At 42.2% G+C, this 19348-nt stretch overlaps 1 protein-coding gene across 2 annotated transcripts; it reads left to right on the top strand.

The window, feature by feature from the left end:
* The first annotated feature begins 381 nt into the window (after positions 1–381).
* On the top strand, positions 382–17987 carry zgc:86598 (STKc_CK2_alpha domain-containing protein). 2 transcript variants are annotated; one of them, XM_041883521.1, is made up of 13 exons: positions 382–468; positions 7913–8047; positions 8910–9021; positions 9302–9403; positions 9713–9763; positions 9884–9943; positions 14378–14461; positions 15128–15238; positions 15694–15795; positions 16109–16209; positions 16496–16644; positions 16945–17034; positions 17248–17987. In XM_041883521.1, the coding sequence occupies exons 2-13, from the start codon at positions 7947–7949 to the stop codon at positions 17361–17363; spliced, it is 1179 nt and encodes a 392-aa protein (XP_041739455.1). In that variant the 5' UTR covers positions 382–468; positions 7913–7946; the 3' UTR covers positions 17364–17987. The 2 variants fall into 2 exon arrangements, with proteins under 2 accessions (XP_041739455.1, XP_041739456.1); XM_041883522.2 differs by lacking the exon at positions 382–468 and adding an exon at positions 504–688.
* The last annotated feature ends 1361 nt before the right edge of the window (positions 17988–19348 follow it).

The following is a 19348-nucleotide window of genomic DNA, read 5'->3' as shown; positions in this document are numbered from 1 at the left end:
CCTATTTGCTCCTGTAAGTCGCTCTTGATAAGAGCGTCTGCTAAATGACCAATTATTATTATTATTATAGATGGAGACAGTGGAACATGTTTTATTTCAGTGCCAGAAATATGTGAGAGAAAGGGAGCGATTGTTATCGAAGTAATGGGGTTGGAGAGCCAGGATTAAGTGAACTGCTAGGGAAATCGTCAGGGGATGTAGTATTTAATTATGTATTTAGTTTCTTTAGGGAAACGAGATTATTGGGTAGGATTTAGACCTTCACGGTCTCTGATCCACACTCCAGTCCCGTTAGTGGCGGTAATGCACCTTAAAGTTGGTTGCCAACCGCCATGTAAAATCCACAGAAGAAGAAGTGCAGACAAGCGCCACCCCGAGGAGTGGAGGTCTTGAGGAACTGTCTTCTTTTATCTCAAACTGGTTGCTGGAGTTCAGTGTCGCCATATTTTCATCCCGAAGCTCGGAGAGGTAATATACTGTATATTTGAATCGATTTTACCCCCGTTTAATTGCCCCTTTTTGCGTAGAACGCATAGGAATGTTTAGATTCTAGTGTAGCTTTCAACACTTGTTCTATCGCGCGCATGTTATCATCTCGTGGAATGGATGCGGTAGCTTGCTAACTACTGGGAGTTTTTTCCCCGGCCACGGCTTGCTGGTGAGCGGCTAACCTTAGCCAGTTAGCAAGGTACTATAGCTAACTATCTCTTATCGTTGTATGGCAAGGCGTAAACCAAGGCACCGGGATAGAAATATGACATTCTACTCACGTAAGAATATTGAAGTAGCTAACACACACTAGCTTTAACATGACTGAAATCTCCAAATGTGGACATTTCACTATTCTGAACCACCGGTTTTAGCTAACCTGGCTATGCTAGCCTCGTCGATTAATCCCAGACCCAGATTTTATTTAGCTAGGAAAACCCCAGGCTTCTGGCCTGATGACCGTGTGGTTATCAATCAATGAAATTTGCTTTTTGGTAACAAGAATACCAATGTGATGGGGGTAGTGATAGCCTTAAATGGGTTTGAACCTTTTACATATATATATTTTTAAAAATTTTAAGCTATAGCTACTACTTTGGAACTAGCAAAGCGTTTATGAATATCTAGCTAACTAGCTAGATAGTTAACGTTAGCTAGCCGGCTAGTTGATGCTTCTATCAATAGCTAGCTAGCTAACGTTAGCTATAATTCTAGCCAAGATTAGTTGGAAAGCTATCTTTAGGGGTCTATTGAATTAACTTTTTATTGTGTGTTTTATTCATTTTGTATCTTGTACAGGTGAATGACCAACTCATCTAGATAGTTGGTTTCACATTTTGACAGCTGACATTCAGATGTTGAGTGTGAAGCTAAAGAGGACATTTTGTTGGAGACTAGTTAACGTTATCTACCTAGCTAGCTACCTAGCTAATTTATGCAATGTCTCTTGTCTGACTAATATTCAATTAAAATAATACATCTATTGTTTGTATCTAGAAGCAATTAAATCATATGATTAACAGCTCATCAATTCCTTGAATGATCACAAGCTTGACTCAAGCGCTGGCTATGTGTAGCCTACTACAGGGTAGATGACTAAACTCAAATCATGGTGAAATAAGTTTCTGATGGAGTTGAGTTTAGTCAGCTAATTACAGGGGAATTCTAGCAAGTTTGCTAGCAATCTCTTGACATTGTTTCCTTTCTGTGTTCAATTAGGTCCAGCACTATACAGACAGTAATTTCTGATAGGGAAATTAAGGAAATGGAACCATGGTTCACAAAAGTAGTAGCTAATATGTTGGTATGACTCATGTAGGCCAATTTTAAAAAGGTCTGTGTTCCAGATCCCATCACATTTTTGGTCCATGGATCACTTCTTGGTTTGCAATGGTAGCTCCTCCACCTACCATTCAAGATGAATCCATGTTATCTGGGCATCTATATTTATCAGCTGCTATAAAGGTGTACTCTCAGGAATCATGTCTCCCATGATCATTAGGCTAATGCCCCTCTGCCCTTTTTATTGTTGAAAGCCAGCTGTTTTGCTATCTTATCTAGCCTATGCAATAATTTGATATTAATTGAGACAGTCTGTTTCAAACTTTCAACGAAAATGTAATGTAGCCTATGTTTGATCTAGCCTAGGTCTCATATGGTACTGTCCCAAATACTGAGATCGAGATCCCTTTGCATTGCTTTTTTACGTTGAATTTCTCTGGTATTTTAGATTTCACTCCCTATCGTTTATGTTTTCCCCATTTTTATCTATGAGGTGAACAAAGATCTGCCTTAGAAGTGCTGGCACAGGTCTTGTGACTGGCTCTAACTTTGAGAGGAGCGTGTGATCTGCAGTTATTTAGCTATGGTACTGTTTAACAAGACACCTCACTTTAAGGTAGTGTGGAGGCAAGGGTGTTGGAAAGGGGGCCTTGGAATCTCTGGAATGGTATTCTAACCAAAAAGTTATGCTGCAAAACACAGTAGCTGTTGTTTCTGGTTCACCTCAAACAATGCACAAGTGTATGTTACATTTTTCTTATGCGCGGTGACTTTGGTGTTTGGTTTGAGTGGAATGTGTCTAGTTGTTTCAAGGTTTGGTATGTGAAGCCATTGTGATTCTATGTGCCATTGTCATGGTGTGAAGCAATATGGGTTTATGTGATTTTGAGTGTTTCCCTTTGTTGCAGTAACGACAGGTTAAATGCCAATGGAACAGTTATGAATAATATATTGTGTTAATATAAACATCTTCCAAGAACTAGCCTAACCTACATTTCCTTAAATGATTTCTGTAGCAAACTACTACTGACCTTTGTTATCATCGTGTTAATCAATTATGTTTGTGATGCTCCATCTTTAGCTTGTATAGGCCTTCAGGGTGAAATAAGGGTCAACAACATTCACAGCTGGAAAGGACAGAAGGGCCTGTTTTTTAGTGATGTGGGAAAAAATCTATGCAGTTGAATATTGCAATATTATTTGAAGATATTATAAATATATTTATTTCTGGGAGGCGCTAGTCTGCTTTTCCTGCGCCAAAACTCTTCTTTGTAAATAGTGAACCAACTTGTTTTCAGAACTGTTATTTCCATGACTGATCAAAATAAATGTTGTTTCTCTGCAACAGACATAGGCCTATAGTGAGCAGTATGTTTGGAACATCGAATCGCAATAAAATTGCAGTATCAAATCGCAACACATAGAGCTGTGATGCATAAAATTGCAATGCATATCGTAACGGCACCTAAGTGTCGTGATAATATTGTGTCGTGAGGTCCCTGGCAATTCCAACCCTACAGTCCTTATAGTGTACTGCAGGTATTATACCATTAGGTCTGCAGCACAGAATTCATTCTTCACACAGGACAGAAGGGATGTCCCGTGCTGTTGCTGTTTTAAAATGGCAGTGGTGGCACACAGTTACCATTTACCATTTACAGACAGACTTTAACATATGTTGCCTGAAAAAACAATTTTTTTTTAGAGCTCAATTCATACAGACCCATTTTTACCACATTCTTGTCGGGATAATAAGCCTTTTATATCTCCCAGGCACATGCCGGCAACTTTAGGAGTGGGAGTAGACGTGGGCCGTTGTGGATGGATGTTTATTTTAATAAATCCATTGAATATAGACCATCACAAAGAAACATTATTAATTGGTTATAGGCAGGTCCTAAGAAACATAAAACTAATCATGTATTTTCAAAAGAATAGAATGGCTTATTTTGAGTTGAATCATGTTACTGGTCTGTGCAGCCTATATGCTACATGGCTGTTCCATGCACATTAAATCAATAGTTATTTTGTTCATTAAACAGACAAGACACACTTAGGCTACCCTGATTACAGTAAACACACATTTAATAGTATGCTAAGAATAATATGAAATACAACAGAATCAAATATAAAGGACATTTTTCCCACACAACTTGTATCATGGCAATGTGTGGAACCGCTGTCATATAAAAAAAGGTGATATTTTGAAACAGAGCCCAAGGCAAGCCCATACTTTTTTGATCCATGTTTCATCTCTTTCCTACCCTCACTCCACTTTGTTAGGGAGCAGGCGTAGGGTCTTACATTGAGCATCTTCATCATGATACCGATAGAAAATAATATCAATCTATATTTTCAAAGCTTTTGCAAGCTTTGTATGGAGCCAGATACCTGCCAAAAGGTTGAACGTACGTATCGTTAGGATCGTAAGAAAATCCATACGTAAATTGTTAGGATCGTTAGAAAAGCCATGTGTGAAACATTAACGTAAAATGTAATCTGTGAACATATAAACACCATGTTACGATTAGACTAACATTTAGGCTTGAACAAATCTTGTGTTGAAATTCTAACGTACAATAATACCTTTCAGAGGTTTGGCAGTTTCATCTCACCAACAAAATAAACGTACACCAAATGGCCTATGCGGAGTGCTATCCAAACAAGCATAACACAGTATAAAAAAGGAAGTCAGGGAAACCGGAAAGGGGTATCCTGCATGTTTTCAAGTTAAAATCTCCATTACTCCTCAGTTGAGTTTACTTCACATTTAGGTAGCTAATGTAATGGATTTGTTCGCCAGTGAAAGTCTAGATAGTACTAGCTGTATTATGCCTACAACAGTGAAGTTTCAGTCCGCTAGGTGTATCTCTACAGCATGGGCATATCTCTGGGTGACGTGGACATCCCCATGCATGCACCTTATCAAAATATGACTAATTAAATAGTGCACCATCCCATTTTCTGGGCTCTGTCTGCAATCATAGCCAGTAGTATATACCAGGAATAATGAAACAGAATAATAATAATAGATATTTGGTGAATCTATAAATGTTGTATGACCACTGGAGTCTTTGCCACTCAAAATATTTTTTATTAAATACTTTTATATTTATTTCGTCACTCAATCTTGCCAAAACATATTCTGTAGGAGGGGTTAATATGAATTTCAAATAATTGTGCCAAATTTCTTCAGCCTCCTGAGGTTGAAGAGGCTCTGTTGCGCCTTCTTCACCACACTGTCTGCGTAGGTGGACCATTTCAGTTTGTCAGTGACGTGTACGCCAAGGAACTTGAAGCTTTCCACCTTCTCCACTGCGGTCCCGTCGATGTGGATAGGGGGGTGCACCCTCTGCTGTTTCCTGAAGTCCACGATCATCTCCTTTGTTAGAACTGTCTTATCCATTTGTTATTGAAATCCATGTTTATTCAAAATGATCTAAATTCTCCAAAGTTCTTTAGCCTATCACTTTAATAATTCAATGTTTTAATTTAGGCCTGTCCAAATAAAAAATAGGCCTTCAACTTGTAGGCATTGCAATTTAGGGTACTGGTTTCTTGTGGAATAATTGTAGAACTCTATTTGTGTTTTATAACTGTGTTTATTATAGGGCTCCCCTTTAAAAAGAGACCCTAGCTCACAGGCCTCTAAATACATTTAAAACAAAATAGTTGAAGAAGCACAGGCAGTGGCTGATGGGGAAAACAGACCTGGCAATAAGAATGGTCTATAGATGGTCTTGACCATTTGGGACCCCTTGGCTATTTCACTCAGGACAGGTTATAGCCAAGACTTAATCAATATTTTGTTTTGTCTCATTTATTGATATGGATATAGCCTCTGCGTGATGGGGTTGTGCAACGCAAATGGCTGTAACAAGCCTACATACAGAGTGGAATTCAGTAATACAACAGTCAAAATGCCTAATATAAGGCCTACAGTCCGTGCTCCCAAATACTGGGAAAAAGTGTGATTCATTAGGTTACATGATCACCACAATAGCCCCACGCGGCTATAAAAAATTAATTATGCAATTATATGGCCATTAAATAACACAACAGCATGGCATATTTAGATAGCGGAATAGGCCTAAATCATATTGACTTTCTATTTTGCAGCTCAGTCTGTTATTCTAGACAAGGTTCTTCTGTGTCTTTTATCATTCTCACACAAGTCATTTGCTGAAGGCCCAAGCATGTATTACGTCATCTACTGGTATAACGTCGTTATTAAATGCAGTTCTAAAACAAGCACTATACTTTATTTTTATGAAACCGGAAGCTACAAAGCAACTCTAAAGTCTGGGCTAGAGTTGCTTGATTGACTAGCTAACTTCGGTTCATGTCCTTTGCAGATGACACATTACTGACAAAAGTTTGTAGGCATACAAAAGATCTGTAACCGAGGAAAGGGAGACGTAAAGTAAGAATTGAACGTGTAACTCTTCATTCATAGGGATGTTGTACGTTTACAGATCTATTTTAACGTTTATGTTTCATGTTTCACACATGGCTTTTCTTACGATCCTAACAATTTACGTATAGATTTTCTTACGTTTGATCTTTTGGCAGGTATCTGGCTTTGCCTATATGTGATAGAGCAAAATAATGGCCTACACTTGATTTATTTGATTTAGGCTACATTATTGCATGCTAAATGTTTCTGATCAGTGATAGATAAGAAAATGAATAGATGAGCTATACCATCTCCACTTATTTGCCCAGCCAGAGAATTAATCAAATATACAGACGGAGATTCAGTGAAACAAAATCACATTGATTGATTGAGACAAGTCACAGGCTTTTGGTCGGGAGTAGGCCTAGGCTACTAAATGACTGCGAGTGAAGAGCAAAATAATCCACTTGTAAAACTACATAACATGCTGGCAAAATGTTTTGATCAGTGCTAATAAATGAGCCAACTAGACAAGATGATTATGAGCAGCCCTCAGCTCAACTTGGCTAACATTTCCACAGCCTAGTTGTAAACTAACCAACATCCAAACAGAGATTCAGTGAAAATAATCATCTGACATTGATTAATTTGATCAAGACCCCAGGGTTGTCTCAAAGCAGCGCTGAAACAGTTGACCACACGTGGGTAGGCTATTGATTACATTGTATTATAACAATATTGGATGACTGGGCAGTTTCAGTAAGCAACAAGTTGATGCCTTCCATTGCATTGGCATACTTTATTCCAGTATTTTCCTAATTCAGTGATTATTTATTCCTGCAGTAATTCGTTATGGATCCGTCCAGTTGTGGTTAAGAAAGTCATGCATGTGGTGGGCTTTGGGAAGAGATGGGTGAAGTGACTAACATGCCTCGCAAAGTTTAGAACTGCCAGGATGATGGTAGTAACGGGCGCTGCTTAGCAACCATCAAGAGCTTAAGAGTGTAGTGCTGCAAATGCCACCTCAGCATTACGGCTACATTTCATACTAAGCCGTAGGCAGAACTTTTCCGCAATCGTGACTAGGTTGGTTGACGTAAATAAAAGTAGAGGCTTTGTCGCTGGCAATACCTTTCATATAAAGAAAAGTTGGCAAAAAGTTGGCGGGAAAACATATTGGTTTGAAAGGTGTGAGAGTGTCAACACCTTGTAAACGGCTACGGTTTCTAGTGGCATGTAATGCTAGCTGGGAAACACAATGCATTAATTCTGTTGTTAGGCTAAATGTTGCGTTAACCAAACTTGTAGTTTGGTCTTCTTTTTGGCATATTTACATGTAGCTAGAGGCCATGTTTTTCCCTGTTCATTGATTCAGTAGCAGAAATCCAATTGGCACAAATATTAATGAAGTTATCCTGCTAAATAATAAAAAATCACATTGTTGCCCGAATAACCGCCCACATGGTGACCGTTTGGAATGGATAGGATGAGGTTCTACAATGGGCCGTGATGACAGAAACACCCCCGTTTCATATTGCTCCACACTATAGCTCAACTTATAGTTGATATAGGTGTCTGGACTCAAAGTAGGTCACAGGATTCATCATGCCTTTAGCCATGTCGATGCAGCCAGTGAAATGCATCATGGGAGTGCAGCGGCTTCACAGCTCTGGTCCATCCATGTTAGTGTGTGTGTTTCTCTCTCTGATGCATTTCTATGGTCTTCTTCTCTGCCCTGACCCGCAGGTCCTGAGGAGAGAGCCTTTGCGTCCACCTGAACATGTCTGGCCCGGTCACCAGTCGATCCCGGGTTTACCCCGACGTGAACACACAGAGACCCCGGGAGTACTGGGATTACGAGTCACATGTCGTGGAGTGGGGGTGAGCTGAGCTAGCCATCAAGCCATCTGATTGGTCCGCGGCAGCAGCACCACACCCTTACCCCATTCAGTGTCAGACACTACAACACTAAGGGAGAATCTCAATTGCATACTCCTCCATCTCAAATCTTATTGGAGGAGGTCAGAGGGGAGGGACCTCTGGCTTTCGCATTCAATGGGTTTTGAGAAAGAGGCGAAGATTCTTTCTATGAGATTTAGCTATGGCATGCGCCCCTATATGGGCCATGTTCAGCAACGGCACAACGGTGTGGAATTGTAGTGTTCAGATAGAAATATATGAAGTAGAACAAACGTGCCTTCCTTATCTCTCCCGAGTGGCGCAGTGGTCTAAGGCACTGCATCGCAGTGCTAGCTGTGCCACTAGAGATCCTGGTTCGAATCCAGGCTCTGTCGTAGCCGGCCGCGACCGGGAGACCCATGGGGCGGCGCACAATTGGCCCAGCGTCGTCCAGGGTAGGGGAGGGAATGGCCGGCAGGGGATGTAGCTCAGTTGGTAGAGCATGGCGTTTGCAACGCCAGGGTTGTGGGTTCAATAAAATAATGTATGCGCTAACTGTAAGTCGCTCTGGATAAGAGCGTCTGCTAAATGACTAAAATGTAAATGTATGTAGAGTAAGGAATCACGTCAGCTCTATTCATCACATTTCTATCTGCAACATTCCACAACATTCTATCTACAACATGAGCCTGGTGCGTTGCAGTTCTAATTGAAAACTTGGAATGTGCCAGCTTTATCATCACGTATCACAGTGTTAACTATCTGTTGGTGGAATCGTGGGCTTATCTGTCTTGACATTGTTGTGAATATTACTCAATATTTTATTCTCTGATCTGACCCTCAGGAATCAAGATGACTACCAGCTGGTGCGAAAGCTCGGCCGGGGCAAATACAGCGAAGTGTTTGAAGCAATCAACATCACAAACAATGAGAAAGTAGTAGTCAAAATACTCAAGGTACTGGCTCTAGACTGAGACCCAGCGTGTTTCTTTCAAATATATATTAAAGGTATTTAGATAGTTGGAAACAGGAGGAGACAGGCAAGCAGGAATAACAGTAGGAACGGTGGACACGGGGATCAAACCCCGGTCTCCAGTGGGGAGAGACATGTTAGGCTTTCTATATTGGCCCTCTAGGCTTTCTGTATAGGCCTTTATATGATTTCTGTGTTCTGCTCACAGCATGGTATTTCACAGAAGCACTGTCAAACATTGTTCTTCTCTTGTGCCCCAACAGCCAGTAAAGAAGAAGAAAATCAAGCGAGAAATCAAGATTCTAGAAAATCTGCGAGGCGGCCCCAACATCATCACACTTCTAGACATCGTCAAGGATCCAGTGGTCAGTTTCTCCACCTACCAATAATACATGCCATCATGCTGCTCGGTACATATCATATGACATTTTGGGTACCACTCTCGCTGAAAATCCAGCCGAATCTAATGCATACAAGATTTTACTTGCTAGATATTGCTGCACTGTCGAAACTAGAAGACACTACACTCGTGTCTTAAAAAGAGAAAACATCTGCTAACCATGTGTATGAGACCAATACATTTGATTTGCATCCGCTATGTAATGATTTTACTAAACATATTTGGTCTGTGTTTTATAAACATTTCAAAAACACATTTTGTCCCATCATTGCAGTCTCGGACTCCAGCCCTGGTTTTTGAACACGTTAACAACACAGACTTCAAGGTAAGTAGCATCGCTCTCATTTGTTTCCATTCAAAATGGAAGCCTTCGCTTTGACCGCACGTCTGTTATATCCCTCAGTGGCGTTCTAGTGAAATGTGTTTTGTTTTTATCTTCTTGTAGCAATTATATCAAACGCTATCAGACTACGACATACGGTTCTACATGTACGAGATCTTAAAGGTAAGACCTGCAGGGGGGGGGGGTAGCCAGCCAACGAACGGCTATCCATTTAAAGTGCGTATATGCAGAAATATGTGTATATATTTCTTAATTCCATTCTTATACTTTTTAGATTAGTGTGTATTGTTAGATATTACTGCATTGGTGGAGTTAGGAACACAAGCACTTCCCTACACCCGCAGTAACATCGGCTAAATATGTGTATGCGACCAGTAACATTTTGGACACACCTACTCATTCAAGGGTTTTCTTTATTTTGACTATTTTCTACATTGTAGAATAATAGTGAAGACATCAAAACTATGAAATATCACATATGGAATCATGTAGTAACCAAAAAAGTGTTAAACCAATATTTTATATTTGAGATTCTTCAAATAGGCACACTTTGCCTTGATGACAGCTTTGCACACTCTTGGCATTCTCTCAACTAGCTTCACCTGGAATGCTTTTCCAACAGTCTTGAAGGAGTTCCCACATAGCTTAGCACTTGTTGGCTGCTGTTCCTTCACTCTGCCATCCGACTCATCCCAAACCATCTCAATTGGGTTGAGGTCGGGAGAATGTGGAGGCCAGGTCATCTGATGCAGCACTCATCACTCTCCTCCTTGGTAAAATAGCCCTTATACAGCCTGGAGGTGTGTTGGGTACGGTAATTGTCCTGTTGAAAAACAAATGATAGTCCCACTAAGCCCAAACCAGATGGGATGGTGTATCACTGCAGAATGCTGTTGTAGCCTTGCTGGTTAAATGTGCCTTGAATTCTAAATAAATCACACAGTGTCACCAGCAAAGCACACCCACAACATAACACCTCCTCCGTGCTTTACCGTGGGAACTACACATGCGGCAATCAGCCGTTCACCCACACCGTGTCTCACAAAGACACAGCGGTTTGAACCAAAAATCTCCAATTTGGACTCCAGACCAAAGGACACATTTCCAACGGTCTAATGTCCATTGCTCGTGTTTCTTGGCTCAAGCAGGTCTCTTCTTCTTATTGGTGTCCTTTAGTAGTGGTTTCTTTATAGCAAATCGACCATGAAGGCCTGTTTCACACAGTTCCCTTTCAAAGTTCTTAAGTTTCCGTATAGACAGATCTTCATGTCTTAAAGTAATGATGGACTGTTTCTGTTTGCTTATTTGAGCTGTTCTTGCCATAATATGGACTTAGTCTTTTACCAAATAGGGCTATCTTCTGTATACACCCCCTACCTTGTCACAACACAACTGATTGGCTCAAACGCATTAAGAAGGAAAGAAATTCCACAAATTAACTTTTAAGGCAGCACACCTGTTAATTGAAATGCATTCCAGGTGACTACCTCATGAAGCTGGTTGAGAGAATGCCAAGAGTGTGCAAAGCTGTCATCAAGGCAAAGGGTGGCTATTTGAAGAATCTCAATTATAAAATATATTTTGATTTGTTTTAACACTTTTTGGGTTACTACATATGTGTTATTTCATAGTTTTGATGTCTTCACTATTATTCTACAATGTAAAAATAAAGAAAAACCCTTGAATGAGTAGGTGTGTCCAAACTTTTGACTGGTAGTGTATATGTATGTGTGTCTGTCTCTAAAAAATGTATTGCAGCGGTGGCAACAATTTTGAAGGGGAAGCACCGCTATAACTGGGGGTGCGTCCCAAATGGTACCCTATTCTCTATAGTACAGAGCCCTGGCCAAAAGTAGTGCACTATAATGGAATAGGGTGCAATTAGGGACGCACTCTGGGTGAGCGGAACGGGCGCTTCTCCAATCTCCCCTGATTGAAATAGCCTGAGGTAGAGGTCTTCTCGGGGCCAAAAACTTGTACCCGAGGACAATCAGACCTAGATCAGCTTCAAGTCACAGCACTGTTTACATACCTTAGCTGCTGTAGTCCTGCACAGTGGATACCCCTCCCCACCCCTCCCACGTCTACACACTATCCCTGTCACCCCCTCCCCTCCCACGTCGACACACTACCCCTCCCCTCCCTTTTCTGTCCAGTACACCTGCCACTCTTACAGTAACTGTAATGTCTCAAGCATAGTATCCACCTGGTACTGGACTGTTTGGAGTGGAGGCAGGCTGCATCAATGACATTTAGGCCTGACATCGGTAGGGTATAGGCCAGTAACTTGCATTTACCGCTGAGATTAGACTACATTCTGATGCACAGTTCCTGTACTGTATTTAGGACATGCTATAGAGCTTTAGGGAGGACTAGGGTGGGGAGCATCTAGTCAGTCTCTCCCACTGGGGAGGGGATTTAGCCTAGCTGCCGCAGTGTTCATTTTGGCAGCTGTGTTTAGATTTAGTTTTAGTCTTAATACCTTTTTAGTCTTGGTCACATTTTAGTAATTTCATCCTTCGTTAGTTTTTAGTTATCAGTCAACTAAAATGCTGGACAATTTGTCTAGTTTTAGTCACAGTGCATTTTCTTCCCAATTAATTAATATTGACCTTTATCGTCCATCATGGGCACAATCGGATAGCGTTGTCCAGCTAGGTCTACTATCCCTGCATATATCTTAACTGGCAACATTGATATTGTGGCAGATTGTAATAACCATATAGGCTATAAAGCCTTCGCTACAGGTTCAACAATTTATATCATAACTGTTGGAGGGGGGTAAATAACAGTGATTTCAATGAAAAGTGGAGAATCTGAGCTTTCCAAAAATGCTAGAAGTATTACTGAACTCTTAAAATTCTGCAAATAGCATTTGGTTTTTCCAATCGGGTAAAAGGAACCACAACTCGCATTTCCTCGAGAGCTCGAGAGTGGCAATACAGATGAATAACAGCGCACGTGGCAAAATAGAGCTTCTCATGTGATCAGTGCAAAACTGCCTATATGAAAGCAAATATTATCAGACATTGTTTCGAATTGAGGTACGTTGCAATTGAAGTGTCCTGGCTGCGCATCAGTTCAAAAGAGAGGCGAGTGATTGAAGTGACCTCGCGGGAACTGTGTGTGTGGGAGAGTCTGCTTTGCTCAAGCAGCCCGCGCAACTGAAAGACGTTATCAGCCATTGAGAGGATTGCATTAAATATTCTGAGATGAAAAGTAATTTTAAAGAGTTATTTAGTAATCGTTTTCTTCCACGGCGTCTTGTTATAGTCATTTGTTTTTGTCAGGAAAAATAGGTAGTTGACAAGTATTTTTCATTGTAGTTCTTGTTGACTACTGCTGAGGGCCTCTCTTCACTGTGGCAAGCAGAAACCCTGAGCAGGGCAGGCGAGGGAGAGGCAACCCATATGGAGGAGACGTGTTAAAGGGATGAGGCTTTATCTGAGTGGACAGGCCTGACACATTGTGTCTCCCTCTGTACTCCCAGCCCAACCCCTGCTCAGCCAGGAGTATTTACACCACAGCTGCTCCTCACGCTGGTGCTTTTGAACTAGCTACAGGAAAACAACTATGCCTGAGACTTCATCAGTTTATTTGTATTCAGTTGTTTACACTGTAGCCTGGATGGATGGATGAAAACCTGCTGGTTTTATATTTATTTTTATAAAAAATGTCAGCATATACCACATTTGACTATCTCTGAGGACAATTGGTAGATACTGTACTTTTGTTTGTCTTCAGCATCTTTCTCGTAAACACACCTGATGTTTAAAAGATCTGTCTCTATAAATGGCTGGCGGTGGATTACAGTACTATGGTCTGTCTCAGTGGTAGCAGCCAAGCTAAAGTGTGGTAAGCTGGATCACGGAAAAGCTCTCCCCAGCCCACAAGCACGGAAAAGCATCTGCTCCCGTCTTTATCCCACTGACTTGGCCTTCTCACATATCTGGTGCGCTCTCTCCCTGGCCTCACTGATGTAGGTGAAAGATCAGCTGAAGGAGCTGTCAGAGATCAGGAATTAAGGATAGGAATCACGATCCATGGTTGTTAGCCTATAGAATAGTAGTGATCCCCAATCCTGGGACAAAAACCTGCAGCTCTCTAGGAGTAGGGTTGATGAGGATCATTTGCCTGTGGTGTTCACGTTTCATCTGTGCTTTTGAGTACGATTATTGTATTTAAAACGGACTATTATTAAGTCAGTTTAAGTGCTGTACACTGTGTGTAGGGCTATATGCTGATGGTGGGAAAGCAAATCAATCATTACACCATCACCACCGATGATACTTAATAGGTGTGTTGGCCAAGTATTTTCCATTATGTTTACGTCAGTAGGACTTAATGCAGCCATAAAGATGACTGACAGGACCATTCTCCCCGCTTAATTGGCTAGGATACGTGAGAGGGATCTGTTATCCGCCTGAGAACACCGTGGCTCTGTTCGGTTGTGTTCCGTACACACACAACTGAAGAAAGCGCTCTGAACTTCGCTCTGAACTGTTTTCCGTTGCACAACTTTGTGCCTCTGTGTGTCCTAGTTAACATGAACCAGTTCCCAGCTGTTTCTGCTCTCCTCTCTGTTCCCACCCACAGGCCCTGGACTACTGTCATAGTATGGGCATCATGCACAGAGACGTCAAGCCACACAACGTCATGATCGACCACGAACACAGAAAGGTACTGGCCTATTTCTCAATTTTCCCTCCCTTCTTTCCCTGATTGGCTAATTTGCATGTGGTCACCAAGACCAATTTATGGGCAGAGTATTGCCCCACAGTGTGCGGCTGTTGGGTTTAGTTGGTTCACGAAGCACCCCGGCTCATCTGTGATTGGTCCAATTGTGACATACAATGCATTTAGCCAATCGTTGAGCAAGGCACTTAACCCTAATTCGCTCCAGAGGTGCCATACTACTATGGCTGACCCTATAAAACAACACATTTCACTGCACCTATCCGGTGTGACAATACACCATCTTTTTTCTTTTTTTTACCTTTTCATTCAGTTGGTAGGATAATTCATGTTGCCTCCTGAGGTAAGATGCATTTCAGAGAGAGTCTTTGGTTTATTTTTCTAATATGAAATCATTAATAATCTTTATTTACTAAGGTTTGGTCCCCCATTGTGACTAGAAAGTGTAGAAATCTAATGAATAAATGTATTATTTATCTGATTCTGTATACACAAATATACATTAATGTATTCCACCCACACGCATATCTGCTAAATTTCAGACAAAATCTCCTGAGCGTGTTCGTATGATCTATCTTTATGACTATAAAGTCCTGGCTGTTTGATTCTAGTGAGATGTTTTTAAAGTAAGTGTTGATTGGTTGTTTCTAGCTTCGCCTTATAGATTGGGGTTTGGCAGAGTTCTACCACCCTGCTCAGGAGTACAATGTACGAGTGGCGTCCCGATACTTCAAGGGTCCAGAGCTGCTGGTCGACTACCAGGTCAGGCAGTCCTCTGCTATCTGTTTTTAGAACATTTTGTTCTGATGCCATTCCCTGTTGACTGTGTCCTGATGCCATTCCCTGTTGACTGTGTCCTGATACCATTCCCTGTTGACTGTGTCCTGATGCCATTCCCTGTTGACTGTGTCCGGATGCCATTCCCTGTTGACTGTGTCCGGATGCCATTCCCTGTTGACTGTGTCCGGATGCCATTCCCCGTTGACTGTGTCCGGATGCCATTCCCCGTTGACTGTGTCCGGATGCCATTCCCCGTTGACTGTGTCCGGATGCCATTCCCCGTTGACTGTGTCCGGATGCCATTCCCCGTTGACTGTGTCCGGATGCCATTCCCCGTTGACTGTGTCCGGATGCCATTCCCCGTTGACTGTGTCCGGATGCCATTCCCTGTTGACTGTGTCCGGATGCCATTCCCTGTTGACTGTGTCCCTGTATAGATGTACGACTACAGTTTAGACATGTGGAGCTTGGGATGCATGCTGGCCAGTATGATCTTCAGGAAGGAGCCTTTCTTCCATGGACACGACAACTACGACCAGGTGAGAGCTTAGCCACCCTATCAAATCAACCAAACTAAATATCAATCAATTTCATTGTATTTGTATAGAGTGCTTTTAACTAAAATATTTGTCAGTGTTTTAATAGTAACCTGGCCTTAACCCCCAAAGTGAAGGTAGAATATTACTTTATTGTCCCGTGCGCACACATGTCAAAATGGAAATGTGTGTACTGCTTTATCCTAACTTCTCTGATACACACACACACACACTTCTAGTAGTGGTCCTAGTGATGTTCAGACAGCAGATGCTGCCCCCCAGTGTTTAATGCATGTCAGTCCCGTTTGCTTTGCAGCTTGTACGGATCGCAAAAGTCCTGGGCACAGAAGACCTTTATGACTACATCGATAAATACAACATCGAGCTAGACCCACGGTTCAACGACATTCTGGGCAGGTAGGTTGATCTCAAATCTCGGAAGTTGTTAGTGTTGCGTCTATCTGTCAGTGTGTTTGAAGGTGTCCGTTTGAGCAAGACTAGGCATAGAATCACATAATGAGTAGTTATGTGGGATGCAAGATGATTTGTAGATCAGCGATTCAGCACATTCCCAACTGCAACACACTCCTCACTGTGTGACCATTTATGCTCTGTCATTCCCGTAAGCGGTGGGAGATGTTTGAGGAGAGGCTGTGTCCATGTTGTATTGTCGCTGACCATTTAGTCTCTTTTTGTTACCCAGACATTCCCGTAAGCGGTGGGAGAGGTTTGTGCACAGTGAGAACCAGCACCTGGTGAGCACCGAGGCACTGGACTTCCTGGACAAGCTGCTGCGCTACGACCACCATGCCCGCCTCACAGCCCGGGAGGCCATGGACCAGCCCTACTTCTGTGAGCTGCACCTCATTATCCATCTCTCTCTCACACCATGGATCGGACCTACTTTTGTGAGCTAGCACAGCAGTCACTCACAGTTTAGCTTTAGCGCTCTGGCCATGGACCACCCCTTCTGTGAGCTTTAACGTTACCTCCCTGTTATCCATAGTTCACGTATCAGTTTCTCCACAAAGTCGACACTGGACTATATTGGACAGTCATGCATCTCTGCACGCCGTTTGTGTATTCAATGACTGCTATACTTTTGTGCTATGTTTGCTTGTGTGATTGTCATTGAGTTTGTCTCTCTGTCAGACCCCATTGTGAAAGACCAGGCGAGGATGGGCTCTACATCAGGGCTGTCGACTGGTTCTACCCCAGTCAGCTCCTCCAGTATGATGACAGGTAACACACACAGGGTCTGATGATGAGGTGTTTGCAGGGGTCTTTACAGTATGTTGCTCTTCTAAAGAGATGATTCTACAGTTGGCAAAGGAGGATGGTTATTGATAGAAAGTAGTATCAGTTCTTGTGTGATAATTTGCTAATGGAGGAGGTCCCCAGCCACTGCCTCTGATGCTGTTTAAAAAAATATATATTTTAATTTCTCTTCTCTAGGCATCACCTCCATGTCCTCGTCGCAGCCCCTGGCTAATGTGGCAGGCTCTCCTGTGATCTCCTCCCCCAGTGCTCTGGCCACTCAGGTCCCAGCCGCCGCCGGGGCCCAGCCCTGAACGGTGCCCGGGATTGACCCACTGCCTCTGTCTGGCCCGGCCTACCCAGCCCCCGGCAACAACCATTTTTATGTTGAGTATAACAAAGAATAAGATATTAGGTTCCCCTTTTCTTTTTCCATACAATAATTATATATTGACATCCGGGCGCACAACAAGAGGGAGAGAGCTGCGTTCATTCGTGATGACGGTGTCTAGAAATGCAACTACAATGTAGAAAGTAAGCAAAATGGATAATAAAATTTATTTTATATGTCCCTAAAGTACATGTTTGTTTTGTTTTGAGGTTTTCTATAGGTCAGAGGTTGTTGATTTTTCTAGTGTTTTTTTTGTTTTGTTTTTTTAATCAACCGTTAGTGGTCACATCAAATGACTCATGGGCTGCTTGTAACATTTTGTTAAATTCATTTTCTGTTGGTAAAATTTTCGTCATTGAATTTCTCTCAATAGAACGGCACCCCCGGTTTAGTTATTTTCAATGTCATCCGTAATGTTTTTATCATGAGGCAGTTTCGCAATGATTATGCTTGTTATTTAGTTGTGGCTATTTCAGGCTTATTGAACGAACATTTTGTACAAGAGTTACGGTGACACATGACTGTGTTTATAAAATGTATTCAATAAGCCCATGTTGTTTTTACTACACCCAGTGCACAGTTCACTCTCTAGTTTAAGAGACTTCACTGATCCATTTGTTTTGTTGACTTGTGTTTGAAGCCGAGATGGAAAGTAGAGACCATGGAGGAAGTCCAGTGGGCTTGATAAGAGGCTTAAGTTTCTCAATCTGCTTGCTGAGTTGCTTACCTTATGGAAAATGTAGGTAAGGAAAGCACCCAGTTCGAATAATTAATCAAGGAGATACATGTAAGTAGATCCATCAATGAGACCAGGAATGGAATCTCTAACTCTGTAGCTAAAGGGGTATACTGAGTTCCAATTCTGAGATTCAATTTGGTTAAATAGATTCAGAACCGGGTGAGTTAGGGCTGTATTAAATCCATATTGCGGAAGTTCAGCGTTGGTGTGATTTTAGAAATTTAAAGGCAATGCTCCCGCGTTAGCGGAGACTGCATTCAGGGTAAATGCTGCATATGTCGGCTCAATCAGAAATGACCTTAATTTATATTGCGAAATCCGTAACGCTTCAGCGATCCAGATTGAATAGAGCCCTTACTGTAAGCAATGGCCTGAAAGGCTGCAGCTGAAACTGAGTTCAGTATCTGTCAGGTAGGACTAGGAGTGACCACACCCCCAGGGTTGTGTTCAGAAGGGAGCAAACATTTTGAAACTGGAAGATATTATCTGAACCGGTGCAATATGAACACAGATTTTCGTTTTCCGTTGCCAAAAGATTTGCTTCAGTGGCCCCTACTGAACATTACCCAGGTGGACACATGAGAACCTGTAGATTTGGTCATGTCAAGTGGAAAAGACCCGGCCCTCATGCAATGCTGGCTCCCTAACAGTGGGTCCATTCAACAGCAGTACATCTAATCTATTAGATTGAGTACTGCTGAGGGGGTTTTCCCTGCTGTGAGTGAGTCACAAGGAGGATAGTGTTACAAAGTAAGTCCTCTGGTTCATTTGATACAGACAACCTTTACTGGTTGAGGAGCAGAGCACCCACCTAGATCTCATTGAGTGCTGGGTCCACGGGTAGCTGCGGCTGTGGCCCAAATAGCACCCTAATTACCTAGTGTCCTACATTTGACCAGGGCCTATAGGGGGATCAGGTTGGCATTTGGGACACAGCCTGGGAATCCAAACCCAACGTAGTCTGGATTCCCACGCTAGCCCAGAGGCGCCCTACCATCTGGGGAAGGTTAGGAAGGGAAACACGGCCCAGGAACCATGGGGCCTTGGTCCTGCCTGCTGAGGTGGAGGAATGGGGGTGACGTGGAGGGCTGAAATATGTGTGGGCCCCTATACAGACAGGTGAGACTACGTTTTTTGACTTATGTGTTGACCTGTTAGTAGACTTATGG

Source organism: Coregonus clupeaformis, chromosome 8 (assembly GCF_020615455.1).
Source record: "Coregonus clupeaformis isolate EN_2021a chromosome 8, ASM2061545v1, whole genome shotgun sequence".
Taxonomy (NCBI): domain Eukaryota; kingdom Metazoa; phylum Chordata; class Actinopteri; order Salmoniformes; family Salmonidae; genus Coregonus; species Coregonus clupeaformis.
Note: the sequence above shows the minus strand (reverse complement) of the source record. Positions and strands in the feature narration are given on the sequence as shown.

Coding starts and splice junctions, on each gene's coding strand:
- zgc:86598 (XM_041883521.1), top strand. CDS start 7,947: ATGTCTGGCCCGGTCACCAGTCGATCCCGGGTTTACCCCGACGTGAAC. Junction 8,048..8,909: donor TCACATGTCGTGGAGTGGGG/GTGAGCTGAGCT, acceptor TCTGACCCTCAG/GAATCAAGATGACTACCAGC. Junction 9,764..9,883: donor TTAACAACACAGACTTCAAG/GTAAGTAGCATC, acceptor ATCTTCTTGTAG/CAATTATATCAAACGCTATC.